This window comes from Taeniopygia guttata, chromosome 25 (genome assembly GCF_048771995.1).
Source record: "Taeniopygia guttata chromosome 25, bTaeGut7.mat, whole genome shotgun sequence".
Taxonomy (NCBI): domain Eukaryota; kingdom Metazoa; phylum Chordata; class Aves; order Passeriformes; family Estrildidae; genus Taeniopygia; species Taeniopygia guttata.
In genome coordinates, this window is record NC_133050.1 from 5,429,591 (window position 1) to 5,454,060 (window position 24,470).

At 57.5% G+C, this 24,470-nt stretch overlaps 1 protein-coding gene across 1 annotated transcript; it reads right to left on the reverse strand.

The window, feature by feature from the left end:
* Positions 1-703: 703 nt before the first annotated feature.
* Positions 704-22,766, reverse strand: LMNA (lamin A/C). The gene is made up of 12 exons (XM_030291430.4): positions 22,295-22,766; positions 6,789-6,945; positions 6,486-6,611; positions 6,226-6,396; positions 6,000-6,125; positions 5,689-5,909; positions 5,393-5,597; positions 5,153-5,260; positions 4,877-4,996; positions 4,703-4,798; positions 2,685-2,936; positions 704-2,067 (listed from the first exon to the last, which is right to left on the reverse strand). Exons 1-12 carry the CDS (start codon positions 22,642-22,644, stop codon positions 2,035-2,037), a joined length of 1,965 nt encoding a protein of 654 aa, XP_030147290.4. The 5' UTR covers positions 22,645-22,766; the 3' UTR covers positions 704-2,034.
* Between the last annotated feature and the right edge of the window lie 1,704 nt (positions 22,767-24,470).

Below are 24,470 nucleotides of genomic sequence, written 5' to 3' on the forward strand. Positions count from 1 at the left end.
TCTCTTGAAGCTGGGAGGTGGCAGCAATGCCCTGGACCCCCTGGCACCCCCTGCTCCCCGAGCCTCAGCCCTGCTACACCCAAACCTGGGGTGATGCAGCCCCACACAGCATGGGGGGCCCAGGCACCCAAGCTCTGGGGCAGGGGTACCCCCAGCCTGGGCATCCCGGGCACCTACCTGGCAGTGCCTGCGCCCCGGCCGCCCCGTGCCGCGTCCCCTCACATCGCGGCTCCGCAGCGCTGTGCCTGGTAAAGCCGATTATGCATCGGCTTTAGAGCTCTCCTCCCCAGGATCCCCTCCTGCCTGGCTGCAGTGCCTGGCACGGCCCGGGGGCACAGGGGTCCCCTCGGCAGAGTGTGCGGGTCATCCCTGTGGTAGGAGCAAACCTTCACTCCGGTTCTGCACCCCCAGCCCATCCCATCCTGGGGACTGGCTGGTCCCCCAAGCCCCAGGAGGAATCTGAGTCCTCACCTCAAACTCCACGCCCTGTCCAGTCCCTCTCCTTGCCCAGCTGGCCCAGATCTTAGCAACCCACCCACGGGTGAGCCAGGGTGTAGGGGGCCACCCTTCTTCCCCCATCCACTGTGGGTGTGAGCCCCAGCCCTGGCTGTGGGGTGGAAAGAGATCCCTGGGGGTCCCTTTGCTGTTGGGGGGCAGCACAGCACCCCCAAATTCCCCTGGACAGCAATGATGACAGCACACAGCATGGGAAGGGTTCAGCTGTATTTTGACTCTGGAAGAAAATACAGGCAGTAATACAGAAGCTTTGCAAGCATAGATACATACACGATCTCCCCAAAACCCACTGCAGTGGGGGGCTTGTCCTGGCACCTTCTCCAGCCCCACCCCTCTGCTGCACTTGAGGTCAGGGGGGGCAGCAGGCGTTTCCCAATCAAGGCAAAAAGGCAAGAGACCTGCCAATGGCTGGATGGACTCTTGCCAAGAGGGAAGCTGCACCTCTCAGACCCCAAAATCCACCTCACTCGAACAAAAAGCCTTCCTAGGTACTTTCCTGACAAACCGACTCTGACCTGGACTGAGCATCTTTCTCTTAATCCCTGAAACAGCTGCTGAGCTCTGGCCACCAGAGACGAGCCCCAAAAACCACAGCTGAGGAAAGGCAGGGTGAACCCCTCTGGATGCAGTGGCTCTCGAAGATGGGGCCTGGGGGGCCCCACTAGGGCTGAGCTTGTGGGACCAAGGTCCGTCACCCTGGCTGTCAAATCCATCTGGTCCCAAAAGGCAGCGCCGGTGTTTTCACCTCCCCTACTCCATCTCCACTCAGCTGAGCTCCAGCCCGGCCCCACCTCAGCTAAGGCACAACTCGGCTGATGAAGGAAAAGGGCAAGAGGTGCCTGGGATGGGGAACGTGGGGAATACAGTACACAGAGCACGGGAGTGCAGCGGGCAGGGGGCTGGGGAGGGGGCAATGGCCACACAGAGAGGTGGGCATCGCCCGCGAGCTGCCAGGAGCCCCCGCACCAGCACCACCAGGAATCACTATCAAAAAAACACAGAAAAAGGGGAATTTTGGCTTCAGATCCCGAGAAAAAGGGTTGTAAAGGCACTGTGCTCCATTTGAGACAGGACAGCAGCCCCTGTGGCACGCAGTTCCAGTGGGTATGGCTGCGCTGCTCCCTGTCCTATGTAAAAAGCTTTGGCAAAAAAGGTACAATCTAAGGAGCATAAGGAGCGTTTCAACTACAAACTCCTTCTGCATGGCTGCTCTGTAAACACAGTTCTTTGCTGTCTTTGGCTGAAGTTCTAAAAAATATTTGAAGCTGAAAAGCTATTTTTTGGTTTGGTTTTTTTTATATAGAAATAGATTTTTTTCTTTACAAAAAAAAATCAAAGCATCTTTTAGCACTTTTAATATATATATATATATAAAATTCCTGCTATAGAAAACAAAAAAAAAAAACAACCTTGGTTTTTGATATCTTCTTTTTAAGGGAGAAAAAAATCTGTTGCTTTGGGAAAAAAAAAACAAACCTAGCTGGAGACGGGCAGGAACCACAGGAATGCGCCATGGAATTACATGATGCTGCAGTTCTGCACAGCCTGAGCCTGGGAGAGAGAAAGAAAAAGAAGAGAGTTAAGAAGACCCCAGAGTCATCATCCATTTGCTCTGACTGCAAAGTGTCCAGTGAGATCCTTTGGATGCCCACAGTGCCCACAGGTTCTCCTCCATCCTGGCCCTTGGGGTGTGATAAATAAATCCTCCCAAGCTGGGGTGTTCATAGTTCCAGAACTTGAGAATTATTGGTAGGTGATTTATGAGGATTATAATATCGACTAAGAGTATCAATATAGAATATATTGTATATTAATCTAATATATAGATATAAAACGTATATTCAAGTGCTGAAATATTCACATTACCAGCATGAACGCTTAACTGCAGTGAAATGAGTGATGTGGAGGATGGGGAATGCTCTGGGGTGCCAAGGGGTCTGAGTGTAAGACAGAATGGGGTGGGAAGCTGCTATGGCCACATCCCTTTCCAATCCCTCACAAAGAGCTTTGGGCTTGTGCGAGCCCAAAGAGGAAGAGGAAGAGCAGGGAGAAGGAGAGGTGGGAGGGGATGGGAGCCTTGCAGGGCGGCAGGGAAAGGACAGTGCCAGGACAGGGTGGGCAGTGTGGTGCCAGGGACTGGACAGCGGCCTGGGACACTGGACACTGACCTGCCTGCGGGGGCTGGAGCTGCCCAGGAGGTAGTTCCTGGTCACCAGGCTGTCCCCCAGGCCGATGCCGGAGTCGCCCATGCTGCGGTAGCTGCGGGTGACGGTCACGCTGGAGGTGGAGGAGCCCGAGGACATGGTGCTGATGCCGGCGTTCTGCGTGCCCGACTTGTCGGCCGGCTGCCCACACGTGCCACACACCACCGTGCGGGAGCGCAGGTTGTATTCACCGGGGTCCCCAGAGCCGCTGCAGCCCTGCACACGGGGGGACAGACAAAACGGCCTCACGCCCCTGCCAGAGCATCCTCTGCACCCTGAGGATGGCGGCAGCAGCGGCGTCATCACCCAGGAGAGCTCTTCACATTAGGCTTGAAGAGAATCTGGCTCACCTATCCTCCCCATCACGTGGTTTAAAAATAATAAAATAGAACCCTTATTATTGTGTTTCTAATCCCAAGAGAGTGGGGCCAGCACGCTGCCAGTGGGCGACCTGCCCTGCTGCCCTGAGCTTGCACCCTGAGCTCTCAGCACACAGGAGACACCTGAACTGCGCTCCTGAAAACATCCTCTTCCTCAGCACTCTGCGAGCTGGCAGCTTTCCCATGGGAAGTTTAGTCTTGGAAAGGATTCAGCCTCCAGAGGAATGGGCAGCAGTGGCTGCAGGAGCTTGGCTCCTCTGCCCAGGGGTAAGTCAATATAGAAGAAAATCACAGAATCATGGAATGGTTTGGGTTGGAATGGACTTGAAAGCTCATCTCATTCCAGCTTCCTGCCACGGGCAGGACAGCTTCCACTATCCCAGGTTGCTCTAAGCCCTGTACAACTCGGCCTTGAACAATTTAGGGATGGGGCAGCCACAACTTTCCTGGATAACCTGTGCCAGGGCCTCAGCACCCTCACAGGGAACAATTTTCTTCCAGTACCCTGTCTAACTCTGCCCTCTAACTGTCAGTGGGAAGCCATTCTCCTGTGTCCTGTCACTCCATGGCCTTGTCCAAAGTTCCTCTTCAGCTGTCTTGGAGTCCCTTTAGGCCTTGGAAGGAGTTCTAACACCTCCCTGAAGTTTTCTTTTCTCCAGGCTGCCCCCAGTTCCTCCAGCCTGCCTCCAGAGCAGGGAGACTCCAGCCCTCAGAGCATCTTCAATGGCTACTTCTGGACTTGCTCCAGCAATTCTGTGTCCTTCTTGTGCTGGGGGCCCAAGAACTGGACCCTGCACTGCAGGTGGGTCTCACAAGGGCAGAGTAGAGGAGGACAATCCACCAGCTCAACGTGCTGGTATCAATCTCAGCCCAGCTCTTCAGACCCAGAGAACTCAAAGGGCAGTGGATGATGGATGTTCCATTTTGCTCCTGCAGAGCTCTGCAAGTGACATCCAGAAGATCTTCCACCCTCGCTGAGGCATGGCTTGGCCACGATGGAACCTCTCTGCCCGTGATTCCTGCGGGCATCCCGTGTGCAGGACGCACAGCCCCTGCAGCCTGGGCTGCTGGGGGGAGCTGGGCTGCAGCCAGGGATGTTTCTCTGGGAGAAGTGGCTGTAGCTCTGCTGCTGGCATGCTGCCTGCTCTCTGCCCACTGCCTGCTGCTCCTCCTGGTGCATATTTCAGCTCCATGTGGGGAAAGATGGGCTGAGAGGAAGGACAAAGCCACCTCTGGATCTGTTCCAGCACCCTCATGAAGCAGGGAGGACAGAGCAGCTGCTGACAAGAAGTGTCATCCATCAACTTCCCACCATCCTATCCTCCAAGCAATGCTCAGCCTGCCTCTGACTCTTCTGGCCCTTTTCATGGCACGTCAGGGTTCCTTAGTCTTGGAGACAACTTCCAGTAAGGTCTTCAGAGCTTTTTTAGTGAGCAGCAATCTCCAGATGCCAGAGGTCTGTTGGCTTCTCTCATGAAGTGATTTCCATAGCAGCCTCCCCACTGCTTTCTCCTGTTTGATGCTGAGCTCCTTCCCACCCTGCCTGAAGCTGCACCCCCCTGGACCCCTTGGAACCAGCAGCATCCCCAGTGCTCTACTCACATGGTGGTGGCGGTGGTGGATGCTCATTTCCTCATCGTCCTCATCCTCATCATCATTGATGATCACAGTGCGGACCAGTTTCCGCATGGCCACCTCCTGCAGGGGACAGGGGGTGAGTTGGGAGGTTCAGTGCCAGCCGCCCCCTCCCCGTGCAGAGCTGCCATGGGCTCTCACCTCCCCGTTGGAGTTGATGAGGGCGGTGCGCAGGCTGTCCCCGGAGCCCCAGCTGCTCTGGGTCTTCCACACCAAATTACTGGGGGGGCTGTGGGTTGCTCCAGCTCCTGAGGCCCAGATCTAGGGAAAAAAGCAGGAGAAAAGTGACTTTGATGGTCTGCAGACGCCACAGCTCGGGGATGGGAGTCTATCACCACAAAAAGCCACACACCGACCATGTAAGTGGCCTGGCAGGGTTTGGATATTGCCTGGATCCTCCACCAGGCAGGGACTCACCGTGACCACCTGGCCAGCCTTCAGGGTGTACTTCGGGGGGAAGCGGTAGGTAAGGGGGGGATCGTCCCCATTTTGCCTCTTGATCTGCCAGTTGCCCATTGCCTGGTCCTGTGAGAGAGAGCAGCGACCTCAGAACCCCGGTTCCTCTCCAACTTGTCCCACTCACCTCCTGCCCGTAGGGTGAAGCAGGGCTGAAGCTCACCCCAGGGACTCTAGGGATCTCCCTGAAGGCAAACTCACCTCGTTGGACTTGTTCCTGAGACGGACGAACTTGCCCTCCAAGTCCACCTCCTCCACGCCAACACGGCCGCTGGTCCGGGCATGGTGGGAGAAGCTGGTCCTGCTCTCGCTGTCCTCCAGCTTTCTCTTCTTGGAGGAGCCTGGGGTGGACAGGTGGCTTCGGGACGCACCTTTGTGGGATGAAGGGCTGGGGGACAGCCTCAGCCTGGCAGGGGGAGAGGAGGAGATGAAGCCAGTGAGGACACGAGGGCCGGGACCCGCGCAGCCCAGAGCTGGGCACAGCGCCCTGTGCTCACCGCTCCTCCTCGCCCTCCAGCAGTTTGCGGTAGGCGTTGATCTCCATATCCAGAGCCAGCTTGATGTCCAGCAGCTCCTGGTACTCGTCCAGCTGCTGCTGCATGCGTGCCCGCATCTCGGCCATCTCCCGCTCCTTGTCGGCCAGCAGGCGCCGGTTGCTCTCGCGTTCCCTGGCCAGAATATCCTCCAGATCGTGCAGCTTCGCCTCCTTGGCAGCCAGCTGTGAGGAGGGCAGGTGAGGGTGGGCCACTCCACCCGGGACATCCCCAGGAGGGGACCGTCCCCAGAGCACCCTTTGGTCTCAGCTCACCTGCTTCTGCAGCTGGCTGACTTCTGAGGAGAGGTTGTCAATGCGGATACGGGTCTGCTGCAGCTCCTCGTGGGCAGCACCCACCATGTTGCTGTTCCTCTCAGCTGACTGCTTGGCATTCTCCAGCTGGGGGACAGGACAGGGGGATCAGCATCTCGGCACCCACAGCCCACTCGTGCTCTTTGGGGCCGAAGGGAGAGGAGAGTGCCGTGGGGAAGCTGCTCACCTTCGCCCCGTAGGTTTTCTCCAGTTCCTCCTTGTACAGCCTGATCTGGGCCTCGTGCTGGCTCCGCAGCTCCTGCAGGGCCTCGGAGAGTTTGCTCTCAAACTCCCGCTGCCGCCCGTTGTCGATCTCCACCAGCCGCGTCTCGTGGCGCCGCTTGGTCTCGCGCAGCTCCTGGGGACAGCAGGGGACACGGTCAGGGAGGGGACACGACACACCCAGTGGGGGTGATCCCAGCCCCAGGGCAGCGTACCGCAGCTCACCTCGCTGTAGATGTTCTTCTGGAATTCCAGCTCTTCCTTCAGGGTCTGCAGCCGGTTCTCAGCGTCCACGCGGCGCAGCATCTCATCCTGCAGCTGCTTCTTGGCTTCGCCCAAGGCACTTTCCAGCTGGCAGGGAATGGAGAAGGACCATCACAGTGGGCTCTGGGCACTGCAGCTGGCACGGCTGGGGACCCACCACCCAACTGCATCTGCCCCACAGCCCCTGGCACGGCCCCTGGCAGCCCCAGGCTGGGGGTAAAAAGGGATCCCTGGCTCAGCTGAGACAGAGCTGCCACTGCTCACCTTGGCCACCTGTCCCCTCAGGTCCCGCACTTCATTTTCCAGATTCCTCTTCTCACCCAGGGCCGTGGAGAGCGCAGCCTCCTTGGAGTTTAGCAAAGCCTCCACATCCTTCAGGCGTGCCTGGGCGGTCAGCAGGTCCCCTTCCTTCTTGGCATTCCTGCAGGGCAAAGGGTGGCACAGGTGAGTGGCACAGCAGGAATAATCGCAGTCATCAGGAGATAATGGAATTGTTTTGGTTCAAAGGGACCTTAAAGCTCATCTAGCCCCACGCCCTGCCATGGGCAGGGACAGCTTCCACTATTCCAGGTTGCTCCAGCTCCGCCCAGCCTGGCCTTGAACACCTCCAGGGATCCGCAGCTTCTCTGGGCAACCTGTGCCAAGGCCTCACCACCCTCACAGAGAAGAATTTCTTCCCAATATCCCATCCAACCCTGCCCTCTGGCAGGAGGAAGACATTCCCCCTTGTTCTGTCACTCCAGATCCTTGTCTGAAGTCCCTCTCAAAATTTTCTAGTCACTCTAAGTACTGAAAGAGACTCTAAGGTCTTGTCAAGCTTCTCACCCACCAGAACCTCCAAGTTTTTCTCCGAAAAGTCTGTGCACTGTACCCGGGGCACAAACAGCGTCACTCCTGCCCCCCTCTGATCACTCCCAAAAGTGCTGCACCGCTGTCCCCAACAGCCACCCACCACGGGGACCAGCACATGGCAGGGGCTGGGATCCCAGCAAGCAGGACGGGCTGGGCACGACTGGCAGGGCAGGAGGAGTCTCAGGGTGGTGCAATCTGCACACCACGGCGTGGCAGGAGAGCAGGCTGGGGCAGCAGTGGCACCGCTGGCATGCAGTGTGGTGGGCACTGCAGCACGTGTGCTGCGGCACAGGGGGTACAGCACACACGGATCTGCACTGGGAGGGGTGGCAGAGGCCACATTGGCATGGGACACTCAGATGTGCTAGAGGCGTGGCATCGAGTGATGTGGGGCTGGATGGTGGAGCTGGGGAGGAGCCTGCCCAGGTGAGTGGCCAGGCAGAGCAGTCTGTGGCACCCTGCCAGTGCCAAGAGTTCCGTGCCAGGGAGCAGCAGGGGCTGGGGACTGCCCTGCTGTGCCGTGAGCTCCGCTGGTGCTCGGTGGGTGCAGAGCTGTGGTGCCTCAGCCCCCCAGTCCGACCTCTGGCATCACCATCCTGGCCCCCCTCTCTTTTCCAGCCCTCTGCCAGCAGGTCAAAGCCGCTTTGGGCAGGGAATCTGATCTGACTGCACCACCAAAACACGGCCTGAAGCTATTTTGGTAGGTCCTATAAAAAGAAAAGACCCAACAGCCCGTGGTGGGACTAGCACCCCACCTCCCTGCAAAGGGGCTGTGGGGCTGGTGGGGTGCAAGGGGCCCGAGGAGCGGCTCCAAACACTCAGCCCATCCCGGGGCAGCATCCCGAGCACGGGAACGGGACCCAGGAGCGGCAGGGACGGCGTTTCCAGACTCGCAGATGTGGGAATTGGAAGCATTTTTCCAATTTTTTTCCAATTTTTTTTCCCCAATTTTTCAAATTCCAGATTTTCCCGCATTTCTTTTTGTTTCCTGACCCGACCAGCATGGAGAAGTTATTCTGTTATTTTGGAGATTAAAGGAAAGGTTTCAAAATGCCAGGCTACTGTTTCTAAGTGCAAACCTCCCTTCAAATCCCAGGATAGTCCATGTTAAAAGAGCAGGAATTCCACTTGAGGACAGTTAAAAAAAACCCAATAATTCCTACACGTACAGTAACGAAATTCAGAGTCACTTAAAGTGCTGCTGTCAGGAAATGCAGAGCCCAAGAGCCTCTGGGAATCCAGGAGCAGATTGCAGACTTTTTCTTGGAAGTGAGTGAAGATCTGTCTTCTGCCTTTCTTTCAATTTCTGAAAGCTCCTTTCCCAGCCCAGAACACTCTTTATTGTGGCGTAAAGGGCTCAGTGTAACATGTTAGATCTGTAATGAATTCTAGAATGTATCTGTGGTTGGATTCTCATATTTTAATGTTTGGGGCTCTCAGGTAAGAGAGTCTCAATGATATGCACAAAGTATGATTTCATAGTCCATAAATTCCATAAAACAGCCTCTTTTATGTCTAAATAGCATTTAAGCAGTCTAGAGAATTTGGAATTTAGCCCACAGTGGAATAACTGACCAAGAAATGCTGCTGGTCCCCATTTCCCAGGGAACTACAGTCTCGCTTGCCCGAGCTGCTGCTGGAGCCCTGCGCTGGGTCTTTCCTGTTCAACCCACTCCTTTCTGCCAGTGACTCACAGGACAAGAATGCCAACTGGGAGCGGGTCTGGAGCCTCGCTGAGTTTTCCCATCTGGCCCTGGCTCAGCCCCGTGGCCACCCCAGCAGTGCTGGGGGTGCAGCCCTGTCCTTCCTGACCGAGTGAAGTGCCCTGGGCTTTGCTGCTGCTCTTGGCTTGCCGTGGCAGCTGTGGAGGTCTGGAGGTTCTGGCTCATTGGGATGGGGCTCCAGCACGACCTGGATGATATAACTCTTTCAGGGACAGCAGCTCCATTGAGCAGTGACAAATGGAGGGAAAACACTGAGGGTTATACTTGTGTCTGCAGCAGATCCGCCCTCTCCAGGGACCAGAAGTATCCAGGGTTCTGGGCACCAACACCTGGAAAGCCCCACAGTAAATCCCAAACGACTCAAGGACAAATCCCTTTTCCTTAGAAGCCTCCTGTGCTCAGCTCTGGATTCCACTGTGAGGAGGAGAGCCAGAAGCGTGGAGCTCACCAGCCATGGGGCTGAGCCAGAGGGAGGGGGGTGAGACAAAGCCTCTCCTGTCCTCTGTTCTGGGGGGTCCAGTGGTTGGCAGAATTCGGCTCCCTGGGCCCTGAGCATTTCCCCATGTTCCTTCCAGACACACCCTGACCCTGGACGTGGCAGCAGTGTCTGGATAAGGTATCAGCACACAGGGGAGTCCTCTCTGGCCTTGGGGACCCCCAGCCCACTGCTTCACGCTGGCCCTGATGATCCCTGCTCCAGCCCAGCCAAGGTTTGAGTTTTCCCTTCTCCTGCCCTCAGGTCCTGCTTTTATTCCCGGGAAGCCTCACAGGCTCCAGCTGGCACTGGGCTAAAAATAAAAATTTCCATGGCAGCTGTATCACTCCCACTTCCCTGGAGAGGAGGACGAAGGCAGACCTTCCTCCTCCTCCCCAGAGGGTTTCACTGGCCTCCCCATCCTGCCCACTACAGCCTACAAGATCCCAAATTCCCCAGTGAAAAGAGAAGCAGAGACTCATTCTGGAGGACTGGGTGCCTCCAAATCCCACAGGATTTGATCCCCTGTGCTGCGAGAGCCACGGGTGAAAACAATCCAAGAGGGGAAAAAACAGGCATCAAATCCTCCAGAAACAAATGTCTCAAGAGAAAAGATGGAGGGAAAAGGGGGCCTCAAGACATTTTATTTTTAGCTTTTAAAAGCAGGAAGAAGGAAAAAAAAAAAAAAAGGATTGAAAATTGCAGCTGAGCTGCCAGAAAATTCAAATGTTAATGGAAAGTTGGATCTGCTCTGGCTGTGCTCAGCACAGGCAGACGTGAGGCTGCGAAGTCGATGATGGATTCAGAGAGGGCTCAGGAACAGCCCTGCAGAGCAGCATCTGCTACTGCTCCCCCCCTCTCTGCCCCAAAATCCCAGCCAGGAAACCTGGCAGGTCTGGGCACTCCCTCTGGAAAAGTCAAGACAGGACAGAGTCGTCAGAGCTTGTTGGAACAGCTCCAGGCATGAGCCCACCAGGCTGCTGGAAAGATGCCAGCCCTCTCTGAGATGCCAGAGCCCACTCAATACATTTTTAAGAAACACTCTTTGGTTTCCCTCTCCACTATTAATCCCCACAAGTGTTCCTGAAGCATGGGCAGCACTGGGCTTTGTACACTGGAAGAGGACCAGTGAGTGGGATGGAACTCAGAGGTGCAGGCGGTCCCCTCCTTCCCTGCTCCAAATTGCAGCTGCCCCACCCTGGAAAAGGTGCCAGCTCAGGGAACTCGTTGGCTCCTGCCCCATCCATAAATCCTTATGGATGTCTGCAAATCCCTCCAGACTGCAGGTCTCAGTCCCACCTGGCAGCCAGGGGCCACAGCTGCCTGCTGCTGGCTATCCCAAAAAGGCTTGGACACATTTACAGCTTGGGAACCCGAGGCAGGAGTGGAAGTGTGTGCCCATGGGAGTCTGGAATTGCTGGGAGGACCCAGGAAATCTGCTCTGCTCCACCTTGGGCAGGCTGCTGTTCACGCTGCCTCCAGTGCCAGGGATCTGTCCCAGGATCACCACACATATCCCAGGATCACCACACATATCCCAGGATCACCACACATATCCCAGGGATCACCCCCCACCCCAGGGATCATCCCCCATCCCAGGGATCACCCCACCATTGCAGGGATCACCCCCCATCCCAGGGATCACCCCTCCATCCCAGTGATCACCCCCCACCCCAGGGATCACCCCCTATCCCAGGGATCACCCCCCATCCCAGGGATCACCCCCCATCCCAGGGATCACCCCCTATCCCAGGGATCACCCCCCATCCCAGGGATCACCCCCCATCCCAGGGATCACCCCCCATCCCAGGGATCACCCCCCATTGCAGGGATCACCCCCCCATTGCAGGGATCACCCCTCCATCCCAGGGATCACCCCCCCATCCCAGGGATCACCCCTCCATCCCAGGGATCACCCCCATCCCAGGGATCACCCCCCACCCCAGGGATCACCCCCCATCGCAGGGATCACCCCCCACCCCAGGGATCACCCCCCCCATCCCAGGGATCACACTCCATCCAGGGATCACCCCCCATCCCAGGGATCACCCCCCACCCCAGGGATCACCCCCCACCCCAGGGATCACCCCCCCCATCCCAGGGATCACCCCCCATCCCAGGGATCACCCCCTATCCAAGGGATCACCACACATATCCCAGGGATCACCCCCCATCCCATGGATCACCCCCCATCCCAAGGATCACCCCCCATCCCAGGGATCACCCCCCATCCCAGGGGTTGTTTCTCCATCAAAGATCATTCCCCCACCCCAGGGATCACCCCCCACCCCAGGGATCACCCCCCACCCCAGGGGTTGTTTCTCCATCAAGGATCATTCCCCCACCCCAGGGACCAGGGCCCCACAGGACAAGCAGCAGGGACAGCACGAGGAGAGGAGGACCTGGAAAACCTCTGCAGTGGGGCAATGGGAATGTGGCAAAGCAGCTTCTCCCAGCTTCTGACTCATCTGTGCCGCAGCACCTCTGCCAAATCACCAGGATAAACACGGGCTGGTCTCCTAGCAAGGGAGCTGGAAATAGCCAGCATGATGTACAGCAAGGCCAGTGTCTGCACAGAGCAGCATCCTGTGGGGCACCAGAGGCAGCTGGGGATGCCAGCACATGCACACGTGCCTGGAAACAGCTTCTGCATCTGGCACCAGTGATGCCAAAGAGCCTTCCTGGTGCCAGGGTCAGTGCTAGCCCTGCCACACGCTCCTGATACACTCGTGACATGCTCAGCAATGGGGCTCAGGGGCTTGTCCATCTCCACGAGGCCCCAGTGGAGCAAAACCAGCTCACTGGCATCTCCCAAGAGGTGAGCTTCCCCTCCTGGAATTGGGATCTGGCCTCTCCTTGAACCCTTAAAATGAACCAAAACTGCTGCTTTGTTTGGAACCAGGAAAAAACCTTTTAGGGGGAGGCAAACAGACCACCCTGGCTAGGATTCCCCAAATCCAAGATGTTGCTGTCTCTCCACAGCTCCCACCCCCAGGAACACTGCTGGGAGCTGTGGGTGTACACACACCCAGGTGTGATGGAACCTGACCATCCTGATACCGCCAGAAATCAGCCACACACATCCCCCTGAAGGTTTGAAAAGCTTTTCTCCTCCTGGATGCACCAGGGAAAGACCCATCACCCTTCAGCCTCCCCTGAGAGCAGGAGAAGCTCTTCAGCTCCAGCAGCCACACGCTGCTTAAAGCTCAAAGCACATTTCTGGGGACAGATAGTGCATGAATTGTTCAGAATGAACAATGCTGCAGCTCGGTGCTGGCTGGGGAGCCCCAGTGTGGCTCACTCCCTGTCCGGGCTGTCACGCCAGCGGGTGACTCACCAGCAGCCCGGAATGGAAATCCCAAATCACCGCCTGACGCTGCTGTTTGGGCTGAGTCCCCCATAGTAACAGCCCAGCCCGTGGTTTTGCAGGGTGGGCGGCTTTACCAGAGGGGTTTCAGAGCTAGAAAAGGGGGTTTTGCCCTTTTGCCACGTGGCAGTCACGGGGCAATGGGAAGGATTTGATTTTCCACAGCCCACGTTGTGTTTTTGGGGGAGGTTTGTGTCAGGCATAAATTAGTGCGTCTGCACAGACAAAGGGCAGGACTTATCCTCCACGGACAAGTGTCCCAGCTTGGAGTATGCATCACAACACCCCAGGTTGTGTCTGCCAGTGCCTGGCTGCCTGGAGACCCCCTGCCACCTGTGGGACCCCATCTGCTGCCTGCAGGACCCCCTGTACCCACAGAACTCCTTTGCCCAGCTGCAAAGAGGATGATGCAAAGAGATGCAAAGTGCAGGAGGAGCAGCCAGTGGAGTCCTCAGGCAGGGAGCACACGGAGCCCAGCAAAATGAGGGCAGGATTTCCCTGTGGGGAGTGTCTGCACCAAGCCCTGGCTCACCTGGAATGAGCCTCCAGCCTGACACGCAAAGAGCTACCAGCGGAAACTTGATTTAGCAAACCTGGCCCAGCCCCAGGTCTGTTAGCAGAGCTGGTCCTGAAGAGTTTGGGAATTCCATGGCACTGGGAAAACCTGGCCAGTGTCTGTGCAGGTCTGAGGGGATGGGCTGAGCCTGGGGTTTCTAGAGGGAGGCCAGCTCCTTGCTTGAAAAAACTGCATTTTCCTCTGAAAATAAAGTCACCATTGCTTGAACAGATTGCCCAGGGCAGTGGGGGAATTTGCCCCTTCCTGGAGAGATTTAACAGACAGGTAGATGTGGCATTTGGGGACACAGCTTAGTGGTGGCCTTGGCAGGGCTGGGGGAACTCGATGATCTTGGAGGGCTTTTGAAACCTAAACTGTTATGTGATTCTATCTCTTTATAAACCTGAACATCTCAACTTCTCAGAACACCAAACACTGGTCAGCCTCACTCACAGCCCAGGCTCAGCACAACCCAAACCCATCCATTCCAAACATGCCAGCCTGCCTTTCCCTAGCTTCCCATGAAATCTTTAATTATCTAAAAGACACTTGATGGCCTGGAATTGAATCATCCTAGATATAGATTTAAGCAATAATACCCTTTATCAAGAAAAGGAAACTTGCTAACAAAAGCTTGGAATTGAGCTGGAAAAAGAATTTTTTTAGACACAAGTCAAATATGTCAGTACACCACCTTCCACACTGCTCAATTCCACTTTCCGAGGGCAAGATTTCTGTAGAAGAGACACGAGAAAAAAGCTCTGAGGTCACAGAATACCCTGAATTGGAAGGGACCCACAAGGATCAGCGATTTCAGCTCCTGCACAGGACAGCCCCAAAAATCCCACCATGTGCTTGAGGGCATTGTCAGCTTGTTTTTCCCAATCCAGAATTTGCTAACAGTTTACAGTGCTGTCCATTGCTGACTAAAGCCAAAGCCTTTGGGAAGAGGAGGGAAGAAGGAAATTCCAAGTCTTCATGCCACTACTCTGAACACTCACCATTTTAACAAGTCAGATTTGTACAATTAATATAGTTAAATTACATGTAAAGTCATGACAAATTAACAATTAAGCTTTGGACTGGATGAAATTGAAGTTTTGCCCAGTCTTGACTATCTTACTCCAGCACAACAAAAGCCAGCTTTTGGATAATTGGGCTAAAACTTAATGGGAAAGTTGTGGGTTAATGGGAAACTTAATGGGTTTGTTTGGGTTTTCTTTCCACCTAGAACAGCTCTGAGTCCTTCCCCTCCATGGAAACCCCAGAACATTCCGTTCACTTCAACACATCCTTCGAATGAAGGAGAAACACTGAGCCCATAAACCACGGCCTCAAAGGAGGAAGACAGAGCAGAGATTCCTGATGTTTCCCTGGGAGATTGGGCATGGTGGGAGCCTTAGAAAGGAAGTTAAAAACCGGGACTGAGTCACTTGTGTTAGTCATGTCTTTGGGACCAGGAGCACTGGGGGAAAACAGCCCTAAGCTCGTGCAGGATGTGGAGCAGGGATGCAATCCCAGCCCCAGGAGAAAGGAAACATGCTGCCACTGTGCAGATGTGGCTGCAAGTCCCTCTCCTCTGCTCACACGTGCAGCTCCTGAGCCCAAAGGGGGTGGGAAGGGATGCGGAGGTCGCTCTGTACCGGCTGCATCCTGATCCACAGTGGAAACCAGGGCCCTGTGCAAGGTGGGACAAGGCAGAAAGGAGCCAAGAGAGGCAAAACAGGGGATGAGTTCAAGTCCCACTTTTTGTCTTCAGAACCAGCAGCTCGCCCCATTTTTCATAAATTGGGTATGCAAAGCATCGTGCCAGCAACATTTGCTTAAGAAACAAAGCAGGGGATTGTTGGGTCCAGATGCCACACATACCCCCGGGAACAAAAGGGTTTGCTATCCCGGCTCCAGCAGCAGATAAAGGCAGACAAGGTGTTTACATTGCCACAAGGTCTGTTTGCATGTGGCGGTGGCAGCGGGGCTGGGGCAGGCTGCAGTGTTGAGTCACTGCTGGCTCCAGCTGGAGAGGCTGTGGGGATGGATATGGACGGGATTCCAGCAGGAAAATGCAGCCCAGCACAGGGATGAGCAGCAACCAAGGTGCCTGCCTGTGTTTTGCTTCACTGTGCCATGTGCAGAGCTGCCAGCACACCTCTGCCTGCTGTCCCTGCCAGCCTGCGTGGCACGTGGGCAGGAAATCAGCACTTCCCCAGAGCGAGGACTGCAGATGTGGCATCCCTAGAAAGCACAATTCAGCCCCAATTGCTGCTTGCACAGAACTGGGTGTGAACAGAGCCACCGTGAGATGCTCCAGCCTTCCCACCACCTCCCTCCTGCCCAGCCTCGCCACCAGGCAAGCCCCACTCTGGTGGCTTTTTGCCCCAGAACTGCAGAGCTGAGGCTGGATCGCACAAAGCAGCATCTTTGTAGCCCCCCAAAAGCAGCAAAGCAGGATGCCCAGGCTGAGGCTGCTCTCCTGAGTGCTCCCCTTCCCCCTAAAGCCCATGAAAACTCCCCCAGTGTCTCGCAGTGTGGTCTGTGCCCCACGGGGAGCACCTGGCACCCCACGGCTGCTGCTGGGCTCTGTGCCACGGTGCCAGGAAGGAAGGGGCAGAGCAGAGCGGCACTGGGGCCGGGGGGCCCCCCAAAACACGGCCCCACAGAGCCGCACCCTGCTCGGCTCGGGACACGCGGCTGAGCGTGACTCTTCTCCTGGCTCTGACCCAGGGCCCTGCACAGCCATGTGCGAGCCACGGCTCCTCCTGTGGGGACCAGGAGCTCAGGGGGCAACCGGGCACCCCTCACTGCTGATGGGCACCGGGTCACAGCCCCTTTGGGCTCCCAGCCCTTCTGAAGCCCACATCACGCACCCACACCGGCAGCTCGGATGCTTGTTTGGGCTCCACGACTCAGAGGGGGTTTTAGGGAGAAACTGTGTCCTTAAACTGTTAATAAATAACCCCCAACGAACTGAAAGTTCTCAGCTCCAGTTGAGCCCAAGTTCTGCCTGACCAGGGTGGTGGCACTGGGCTGGGTGGCAGGAGGATGTGTGTGTGCAAAGCAGCAGCCAGAGCGAGTGGCAGATGGTGCAAGAGGGAGGAGAGACCTCTGCTATTGGAACCTTGCTCCTACAGAGGTGCTTCTGAGCCACTCACAGCCCCGACAAAAATTCAACAGCTTCAGGAGAGCCGTGTTTGTTTCTAGCCTGGCTCTGCCACCTCTCCACAGGGATACTGCCCGAACGCCTGCAAGGTGCAACCCCATAATTAAAGAAGGTACAGTACAGGCAGGGTAGCACCCACCCTGTGTGCCAGGGAACTTTGTCCCTGCTGCTGCTGCAATTCCTAGCTCTGCTAACCGTGGAAGGCAGAAATAGAGCATTGGCTGCAGCTTGGGGGACACCCCAAGCCAAGGGCACTTTCACCTTCACTGGAAAAAGGTAAATGGTTTATGACAGGACATGAAACAGTGACTCAGCCTCGCCAGGAACAGAAGTGTCCCAGCCCTGCTGGGTTTTGTGGTATCTCTCTGGGCTGAGTTCAATGCACCTCATTAACCAACTTCCACACCCTTTGGTTTTCCCCAACACCCACAGCCCTGGATCACGCCATGGCTCATGGACACGCTGCAACATCCTCCAGGTACAGGAACAAGGAAAAATGGGGGGATTTCATTACACTTTTATCGAGGACGTGGAGTGACTGGGCAAAGCAGAACGGCTTTAAAGTGAGAGGGCGGACTTAGACAAGGCATTAGGAAGAAACTCTTCCCTGTGAGGGTGGTGAGGCCCTGGCATTGCTCAGAGAAGCTGTGGCTGCCCCATCCCTGGAAGGATTGGGTTCTCCTGGGTAGCAGAGTGTCTGGCTGTCACACAGATGTCTCTGCAGTCAGGGCTGCAGCTGCCACTGCACCTGGTGGGGCTGGGGGGCCATGCCAGCCCTCACAGTTGTTCAGCTTCACACTGGGGACATTCAGCCCTGGGCAGGGAGGGGAAGGGAGCAGAGGCAGGTGGGCACCCAGCCCTGACACCGTGCTGCCTGATGGCAGCTGTCAACAGAGACAGGTTTTACATGGCACCTGCCTCAGCGGCTTGGGAACGTGCTGAGCTGGTCACAAAGGAACAGGCTCAGCAAACAGCCTCATAAAGAGCAGGATGGCAAAACAGGTAATGCAGCCAGTGGTGGGACAGTGGGAGGTGATTCCCAGCTCACCCTGAACCCACTGGGCTCACACTTCTTGGGGAATCCTCCATGACAGCTCTAATTTTGGCCAGGATCAGAGGGAGAACTCTGCTGACTTCCTCCTTTCCTGGCTGCCAGCAGCACAAAAGGAAACTACCCCTCCCAAAGGGCACAAATTCAGCAGAATATGGAGCTGGCAGCTGCCCCACATGTCCCACCCTGGCTGTGTCACCTTCTCTGTCTGCGTCCCTGAGCACCACACGGGAACTCCCTGTTCTCTGGGCTCCGGAGTTTGAGTGTTGATGGGACTCAGACAAGTGAAGTGACACGTGCAAGGCTGGAAAACACTTGTGGCAGCATGAGGGACTGGGGCAGGCTGCCAGGGATCCAGGATCCCTTCCCACACCAAACTCAGCCCTGATTCTCTTTGCAATTGCTTCTCTTTAATCCCCAGCTCCAAAGGTAAAGTCCTTAATTTACCAGAGTGGATCCTATAATCCTAAATATATATAAAGCAACAAGATTTCCTCTGACTCCCCTCATTCCTGGGAAAAGTGAGGGGATGAGCCATGGCTGGAACACACTGGCAAACACAGCAGTGGGAGCAAGATCACAAACCAAAAGTGCTGGAGGCACGTTTCTCTGCCACAATTTTTCTTGGAAAAAGAGGGGCTGGATGTTTGCACGGGCGAGAATTCCTCTCACTGGGAACAGCTAATGAAAACCTTTGCCTGGAAGAAGCGTTTTGCCACGGAGCCCTCCAGCCCTGCAGCGTGCCAGGGGGGCTGGCGTGCCTGGCCATCCTGAGCTGCTGCTGCAGATGTCAGGAGACAACCCCTGTGTCCCCAGGGCTGGAGATCCAGGGTGGCTGGTGTGTTTAAGAGGGTCCCAGAGGGCCACAGAAGTCTGGATCAGCCCAGCTCTGTGCTGATGACTCCCCCTAAAGTATCCCCAGCTGCACAAGCTGCTCTTTGTTTGCTCCAAAAGGGCAAAGCCTCCTCCCAGCCAAAGCATTCCCTCCCTGACAGGGATTCCATGAGGCAGACGGGGGAGAAGCCCAGGAGCCTGAGGTTTCACCCCACGCAAAATGTTCCAGCACAAGCTCATTGCTGCTGAAGGAAGTGCATGCCCCCCCTCCCCTCCACCAGCAGCCCTGAGCTTTAATTCTTTTTCCTCCCTTTTTTTCAACTAAACAGGTTTTGTTTACCTGCTCCTGTCTGGAGGGGCATCACTGAACAAAGCATGGGGCAAAACCCTTGGGCTGGGGAAGGCTTGTGGAGTTCACCTCCTGGCACCCCACTGCTGCCTCCCTCGCTCTGCCCTTGCATGAGCTTCCCTCCACAACAACGTTTGGGAAACAGGAGATTTGTCCTCATTAGGGCCAGGGATGAGATCTGGGCCCCAGGAGGAAGAGGCCCTGCCCAGGCACTGCCTTAATCAGGTTAGGGACTGCAAGTCAGGAAGGCATTGCTCATCAGCGTGGTACTAACGAGGGCTGGTTCCTGCCTTGGAGAGGGGAGCTGGTCACTGCGTGGGCACCACATGGCCACTCCTTGCCCATGGAGTGGGCACTGAATCCCTCAGGTGTCTCTCCTGGGACTGAAGGTGCCCAAGGGCTGTATTCTACAACCCCTGGCATCCCCTTGCACTGTGGGGTGTCTCCCACCTGTGGGATGGGGTGAACTCTCATGGAGCAAGGCAAGGGCTGTGGCTCTGTTCACCCTGTGAGTCAGATGCCAGCTTAAGGAGGGGGGCAATGGGCAGGACCAGGCACAGAGCATCTCTCCAACCTCCATGGAGGTGCCATGCTGGAATCCAGGCGTCCTCCAAGGAAAGGGGACAGGGGCTTGAGGACACCAGGGACAGGGGCAATTCAGACCAGTCCTATCTCTACCCGTGGCCTGAGACCACATGATGCTGCTGCTGCCAGCAGCCCTGAGTCACCAGGCACCCTCCCCACACCCTCTGCTTCGTCTGAGCGTGGCTACAGCACAGCCAGAGCTGGGGACACGTGTGGCACCAGGGCAGGCAGGATTGCCCAGAGGACTCCCTTGTCCTGGGGCACAACCAGTATCAGGCTGCACGGGGCTGAGGGTCCCTGTGCCAAGAACCAGGTGGGTGCTTTGGAAACCCCTCCCAGATCACTGTGGGAGCATCCCACTGGAAACTTTGCCAAGAGAAGAGCAGTTGGCCAGGAGCAGAGGGGTGGCAGGAGGCAGAGGGCACAGAGGGCAGGCAGCCCAGACCCTCCTCCACCCGTGCAGCTCCTGCAGTCATGCACTGTACTGGTTGGACTGGTCTCCTGTTTGCACAGCTTGTCCCCCTGCAGCCAGCAGCTCTTTCCCCACCCCAGACCGAGCACCCAGCGCCCGGGGCCGTGTCACATCATGCCCTGGCACCCCGGCCCTCCACCCTCCCTCTGTGCTGCCGAGACAACCCTGCAGCAGGCAGCGGCGATGCTGCGGGCGCTGATAACGCGGCCCCGGGCGTCTGCCCTGCGGGAGATACCCGGCGCTTCTCCGGGGCTGACGGGCACAGCGAGAGGCGCAGAGAGCCGCCAGTTACTCATTAGCCAAAGTCTCAGCGTGCCAAGGACAGCGAAGCGGCCCCAGGGCTGCCCCAAGGGCTCAGGGAGGGCGGGGAGAGCCGGCAGAGCGGGCACATCCCTGCCCAAGGGGATGGCAGTGTCACAACGGGGCCCTCCTGGTCCCACCAGCAGCTCTGACCCCTCCGCAGGGTTGGACTCGTGGTTGCCCCATTCCCTCATGCCCTAAAGAGTCGCACAGCCCAGTCAAAGTGAGCCCAAGGAGCAGCATCGCAGCTCAGCAGCCGATTGTGCTGCTCTCTGAGCAGCCCTGGCACAAGGAGCAGGTACCGGGGGACAGAAAATGAGCTGACAGAAGATGAGCTGACAGAAGATGAGCTGCAGCCTCCTTGAGAGGGTTTAGGGGTTGGAGAGCAGCCCTCATGCCGCGCCCTAGGACGAGCAGACAAACCAGAGGCAGGAATGAACAGCAGCGGTTCCCCCGCATCCGTGACTCAGAGATGACTCAACACGGAAACACCCCTGTCCCCCCAGCACCTACAGCTCTCCAAACCCCATCTCCCAGGCACAAGCTGCTCTCTGGGAACCCCCGCGAGTCCCAGCACCCTTTCAGGGCATTTCTCAGCGCCGGGAACAAGCGCAGCAGCTCCCGGAGCACAGCCCGTCGCAGGGAAAAATTCCACATCCGTTTTCCACACGGCTGCTCCCAACTCCCAGCTCCCCTCCAGCCACGGCTGCGGGCCGGGCATTCTTTCCAGCCCTCGAAAGATCGTGGCCAAGATAGTTCTGGGTTTGCATAAGGCAGGAAAAAAGCCTTTAGACAGCTCAGCTCCTCCTCGCACCAGCATCCCGATCCTTGGGATCCGGGAGCGCGGATCTGGCGGGCACAAACCGCCTTATCCGAGCACGAAGCTGCCGCAGCGCACGGGAAATAGAAAGCTAAATATAACCCCACACGGCTTTCGGATACGGCTCTAACAGGCAGCACAGTCCCTCCCTCCCAGGTAGAATATTTATGGCATCTGCTAAGGAAGTTAATTTTAGCCTCATTTGGTACAGGCTCAAAACGAGGAGTCCGGAATAAGAGGCAAAAGATCAAACGGAACAAGAGGGGGGCTGTTCCCGCCGCTGCCCAGCCCGAACACGGCTGCGAGCCAAAGCTGATGACGGAGAGGGATCGGCTCGCTCCTTCCTTGGAGCAGCATGCGGGAACTGGGCGCCACAGGGACACGTCCCGGCGCTGCACGGGCTGGCAGAGCCCGGGGGAAGCCCAGTGCCAGCCCCTGCTTGGCCAGCAGCGACAGCGGCCAGGGAGCCCCGTGTCCTCAGGGGACCTGTGCTGGTAAGCGGTGACAGCCCTGAGGAGGGCAGAGGCACCCAGGGAAGGGTCCACGAGGGGGCATTTCTGATGGCAGGGAGGGAAAGACACGAACCGAGGAATTTGTGCCTCAATGGGAACACATCACCCAGTGACAGCTGGTGGGAGGGGGACACGAGTGCCACCCGCACACTTCTTCCCCCAAAGCCAGGGACCCCACAGAGTGGGAGCAGCTTGGCACAGGGAGGGTTAAAGCAAACAAAACCTGGAGCAGGTTCTTTAACCGGTGCCAAAGACAGCAAAGGAAAAATAGGACGAGCAGGCGAAATCCGTAGGCAGGACAGAGCCAGCTGGCTGGCACGGCTTCCCGGGCTGTGCCGGAGCGTGTTTAGGAATAGCTCCAGCATGACGAAGGCAGAGGGGCCGCCAGCCCGGCGCTCCCGGCCCGCATAACACCGACCCTGCCGGGGGCCCAGGGCATGTCTGCCCAGCCCCTGCCCCAAGCGTGCCCAGCTCTGCTCCCAAATCCCCGCTCCAAGGGCATCCCGGCCAAAGATGGCGCTTGGAAGGAGAGCAGGAATGACGAGAGAGCTTCTCTCCTCTTTTGGTCCCTACCACAGACCGGCCCCGGCCAGGCCACGGATTTTTCCTCTCTCTCCCTCCTCCTCCAGGTCGCTCCTTCCTCCCTCCCGGCTCCCTGCCAAGCATGACGACAGCACCCGTCCCGCTGCAGTGCCCGCCATCCCCAGGGCACTCACCGGGCTTTCAGCTCCTTGTGCTCCTCCCGCACTTTGCTGAGCTCCAGCTGCAGCCGAGCCCTCTCCTTGGCCACCGAATCCAAGGTCTTGCGGGCATCCGCCAGCTCCGACTCGTAGGCAGCCTTGATGCCCGAGACCTCGCGGCTCACCACCTCCTCGGACTCGGTGATGCGGAGCCGCAGCCCGGCGTTCTCCAGCTCCAGCGAGCGCACCTTATCGATGTACACGGCCAAGCGGTCATTGAGCTCCTGCAGGTCCTCCTTCTCCTGCAGCCGGGTGATGCGTGTGGGGGACAGGGGGGTCCCCGAAGCCCCGCTGCGGGTGCTCCTTTTCTGCGAAGGGGTCGCCATGGGGTCCGGCGTCGAGGCGAGGGGCACGGCTCAGGTCACGGCGCGATGTCCCACGCCACCCGCCCAGCTGTCGCGGCAGCTCCCGGCGGCTGAGTGACTCGCTTATATCCCAGCTGGGCTGTTCACTGGAGGAGGAGCTGAGAGGCGGCGGCGGGTGGAGTTATCCAAAACCTGGGTGGAGACAAGTCGCATCAGTCCCAGCCCTTCCTTAGGAAAGGCTGGGAAAATGTCCCTGGGTGAAGGGGCCTTGGGAGGGCGTCTCTGGGGACGCAGTGCGGGGAAACCCCTTTGCAGGTTTTTCTGGGGCGATTCCCTCGACAGAGGCTGCACTGCAGACTGGGGTGCCGGGGAAAAGGGCACCTCGAGGGGGGCTGCAGGGCGGAGGTGCAGCCAGGCACCCCCAGGACCCTTGGGCTGAGCACTTCCAGGACATTGCTGTCCCACAGGACAGGGCAGGCAGCATCTCAGCAGGGCATGGGGGGTCCTGGCACACCCTGAATGCAGGAGCCACAGGCTGCACAGGACCCTGAGGTACCTGAAACTCTGGGATCCAGGGACCCAAATACAGTCCTGAAACACCCTGGTCTGGGCTGCCCTGAATCCTGAGGCATCCCACACAAAGAGCTCTGGGGCACTAAAGAATGCCTCCACCCACCTACCCACTTCCCTGCGCTGCTTTTGCCCAGTTCTCTCAGCACTGGTATTCCCCATTTCCCAACTCTCCTCAGTGCCAGCTGTGCCAGTTTGTAGCTCCCCAAATTGTGAGCACCAGCTGAGCTCCCACCCCAATTCCCTGCACTGTTTCCTGTTCTCCTTCCTCCCAGCCCCCTCCAGACCCACTTAACCATCCTTCCAGTATGGCCAGACCCCAGCAGGGGGATTCCCAGTCCTCCCAGCAGGCGCGGGGTGCTCTGTCTCCCTCAAAACGCTACCGAGACACAGGCAGCTCATGATTTCCAGATCCACCAAATGCTTCCAGGCACTCCCAGCGCTACCAGAGAGGGGATGTCCCCTCCTTGGACTTCATCCCCCTCCCTGCATTGTGCTCTGGAGCCAAACCCTCCTGTGTGTGAGAAATGGGAATAAAATGACAATGGGAGTGGAAAAGCAACCCTTTTACACCCTAGAAATGAGGGGTAGGCGGGGGTCCTGGGGGGAGATCCACTTTCCTCCGTGTGAGCTCCTCCTTGGAGCGAGGAAAGACGGGAAGGCAGCTGCACCTCGAAGCTGGGGACGCTGGCGAGAGCCGGAGCACCCTAAAGCACAACCTCCCCCAAGCATTCCCTGCGAGCAGAGGGGTCCAAGGTCAAGGGCACAGCCAACCCTCCGGAGCCGCGGCCGCCCGGCTCCTCCCGGCCGCGCTGCAATCCAAGCTGGGTTTGCTGCTCCGGAGCGCAGCAGAGCCCCGGGCGGGCTGAGGATGACTCACACAGCAACGGAGCAACACACGCAAACACGCAGAGCACACACAGGACACGCGTGTGCGCTCCCCGGCATGATTAACCCGCCCGCTGCCGGTGCGCGGGCTGGGAAAGGACCCGGCGACACTCCGGGGTCACTTTCGAAAAGCGACAGCTCAGAGCCGGGAATTGCCCCGGTGCCACGTCAAAGATGGGAGGGGAAAGGGGAGAAATGGGGGGTGTCAGCTGTGCACAGCCATCCTGGCACTGCCACAGGGAGGGGTTGGGGGTGGGATTCCCCCTCCTTCCCCACCGTGGCTCGCAGGGTAACTCTCTCTGCTTGGAGAAGCCCCCTGGGTGCTGTGGGCATTACTGTGCCACCACTCACTCAGCACTGCGTCTCCAGGGGGGTCTGCGCTCCTTCAC

What these genes read in the sequence shown, in the direction of transcription:
- LMNA (XM_030291430.4), bottom strand. Translation starts at nt 22,644, where the DNA reads ATGGCGACCCCTTCGCAGAAAAGGAGCACCCGCAGCGGGGCTTCGGGG. An exon ending in CACAAGGAGCTGAAAGCCCG is followed by an intron (nt 6,946 to 22,294) that starts GTGAGTGCCCTG and finishes TTTGCCCTGCAG; the next exon opens with GAATGCCAAGAAGGAAGGGG. An exon ending in AGGCTGGCCAGGTGGTCACG is followed by an intron (nt 4,997 to 5,152) that starts GTGAGTCCCTGC and finishes TTTTTTCCCTAG; the next exon opens with ATCTGGGCCTCAGGAGCTGG.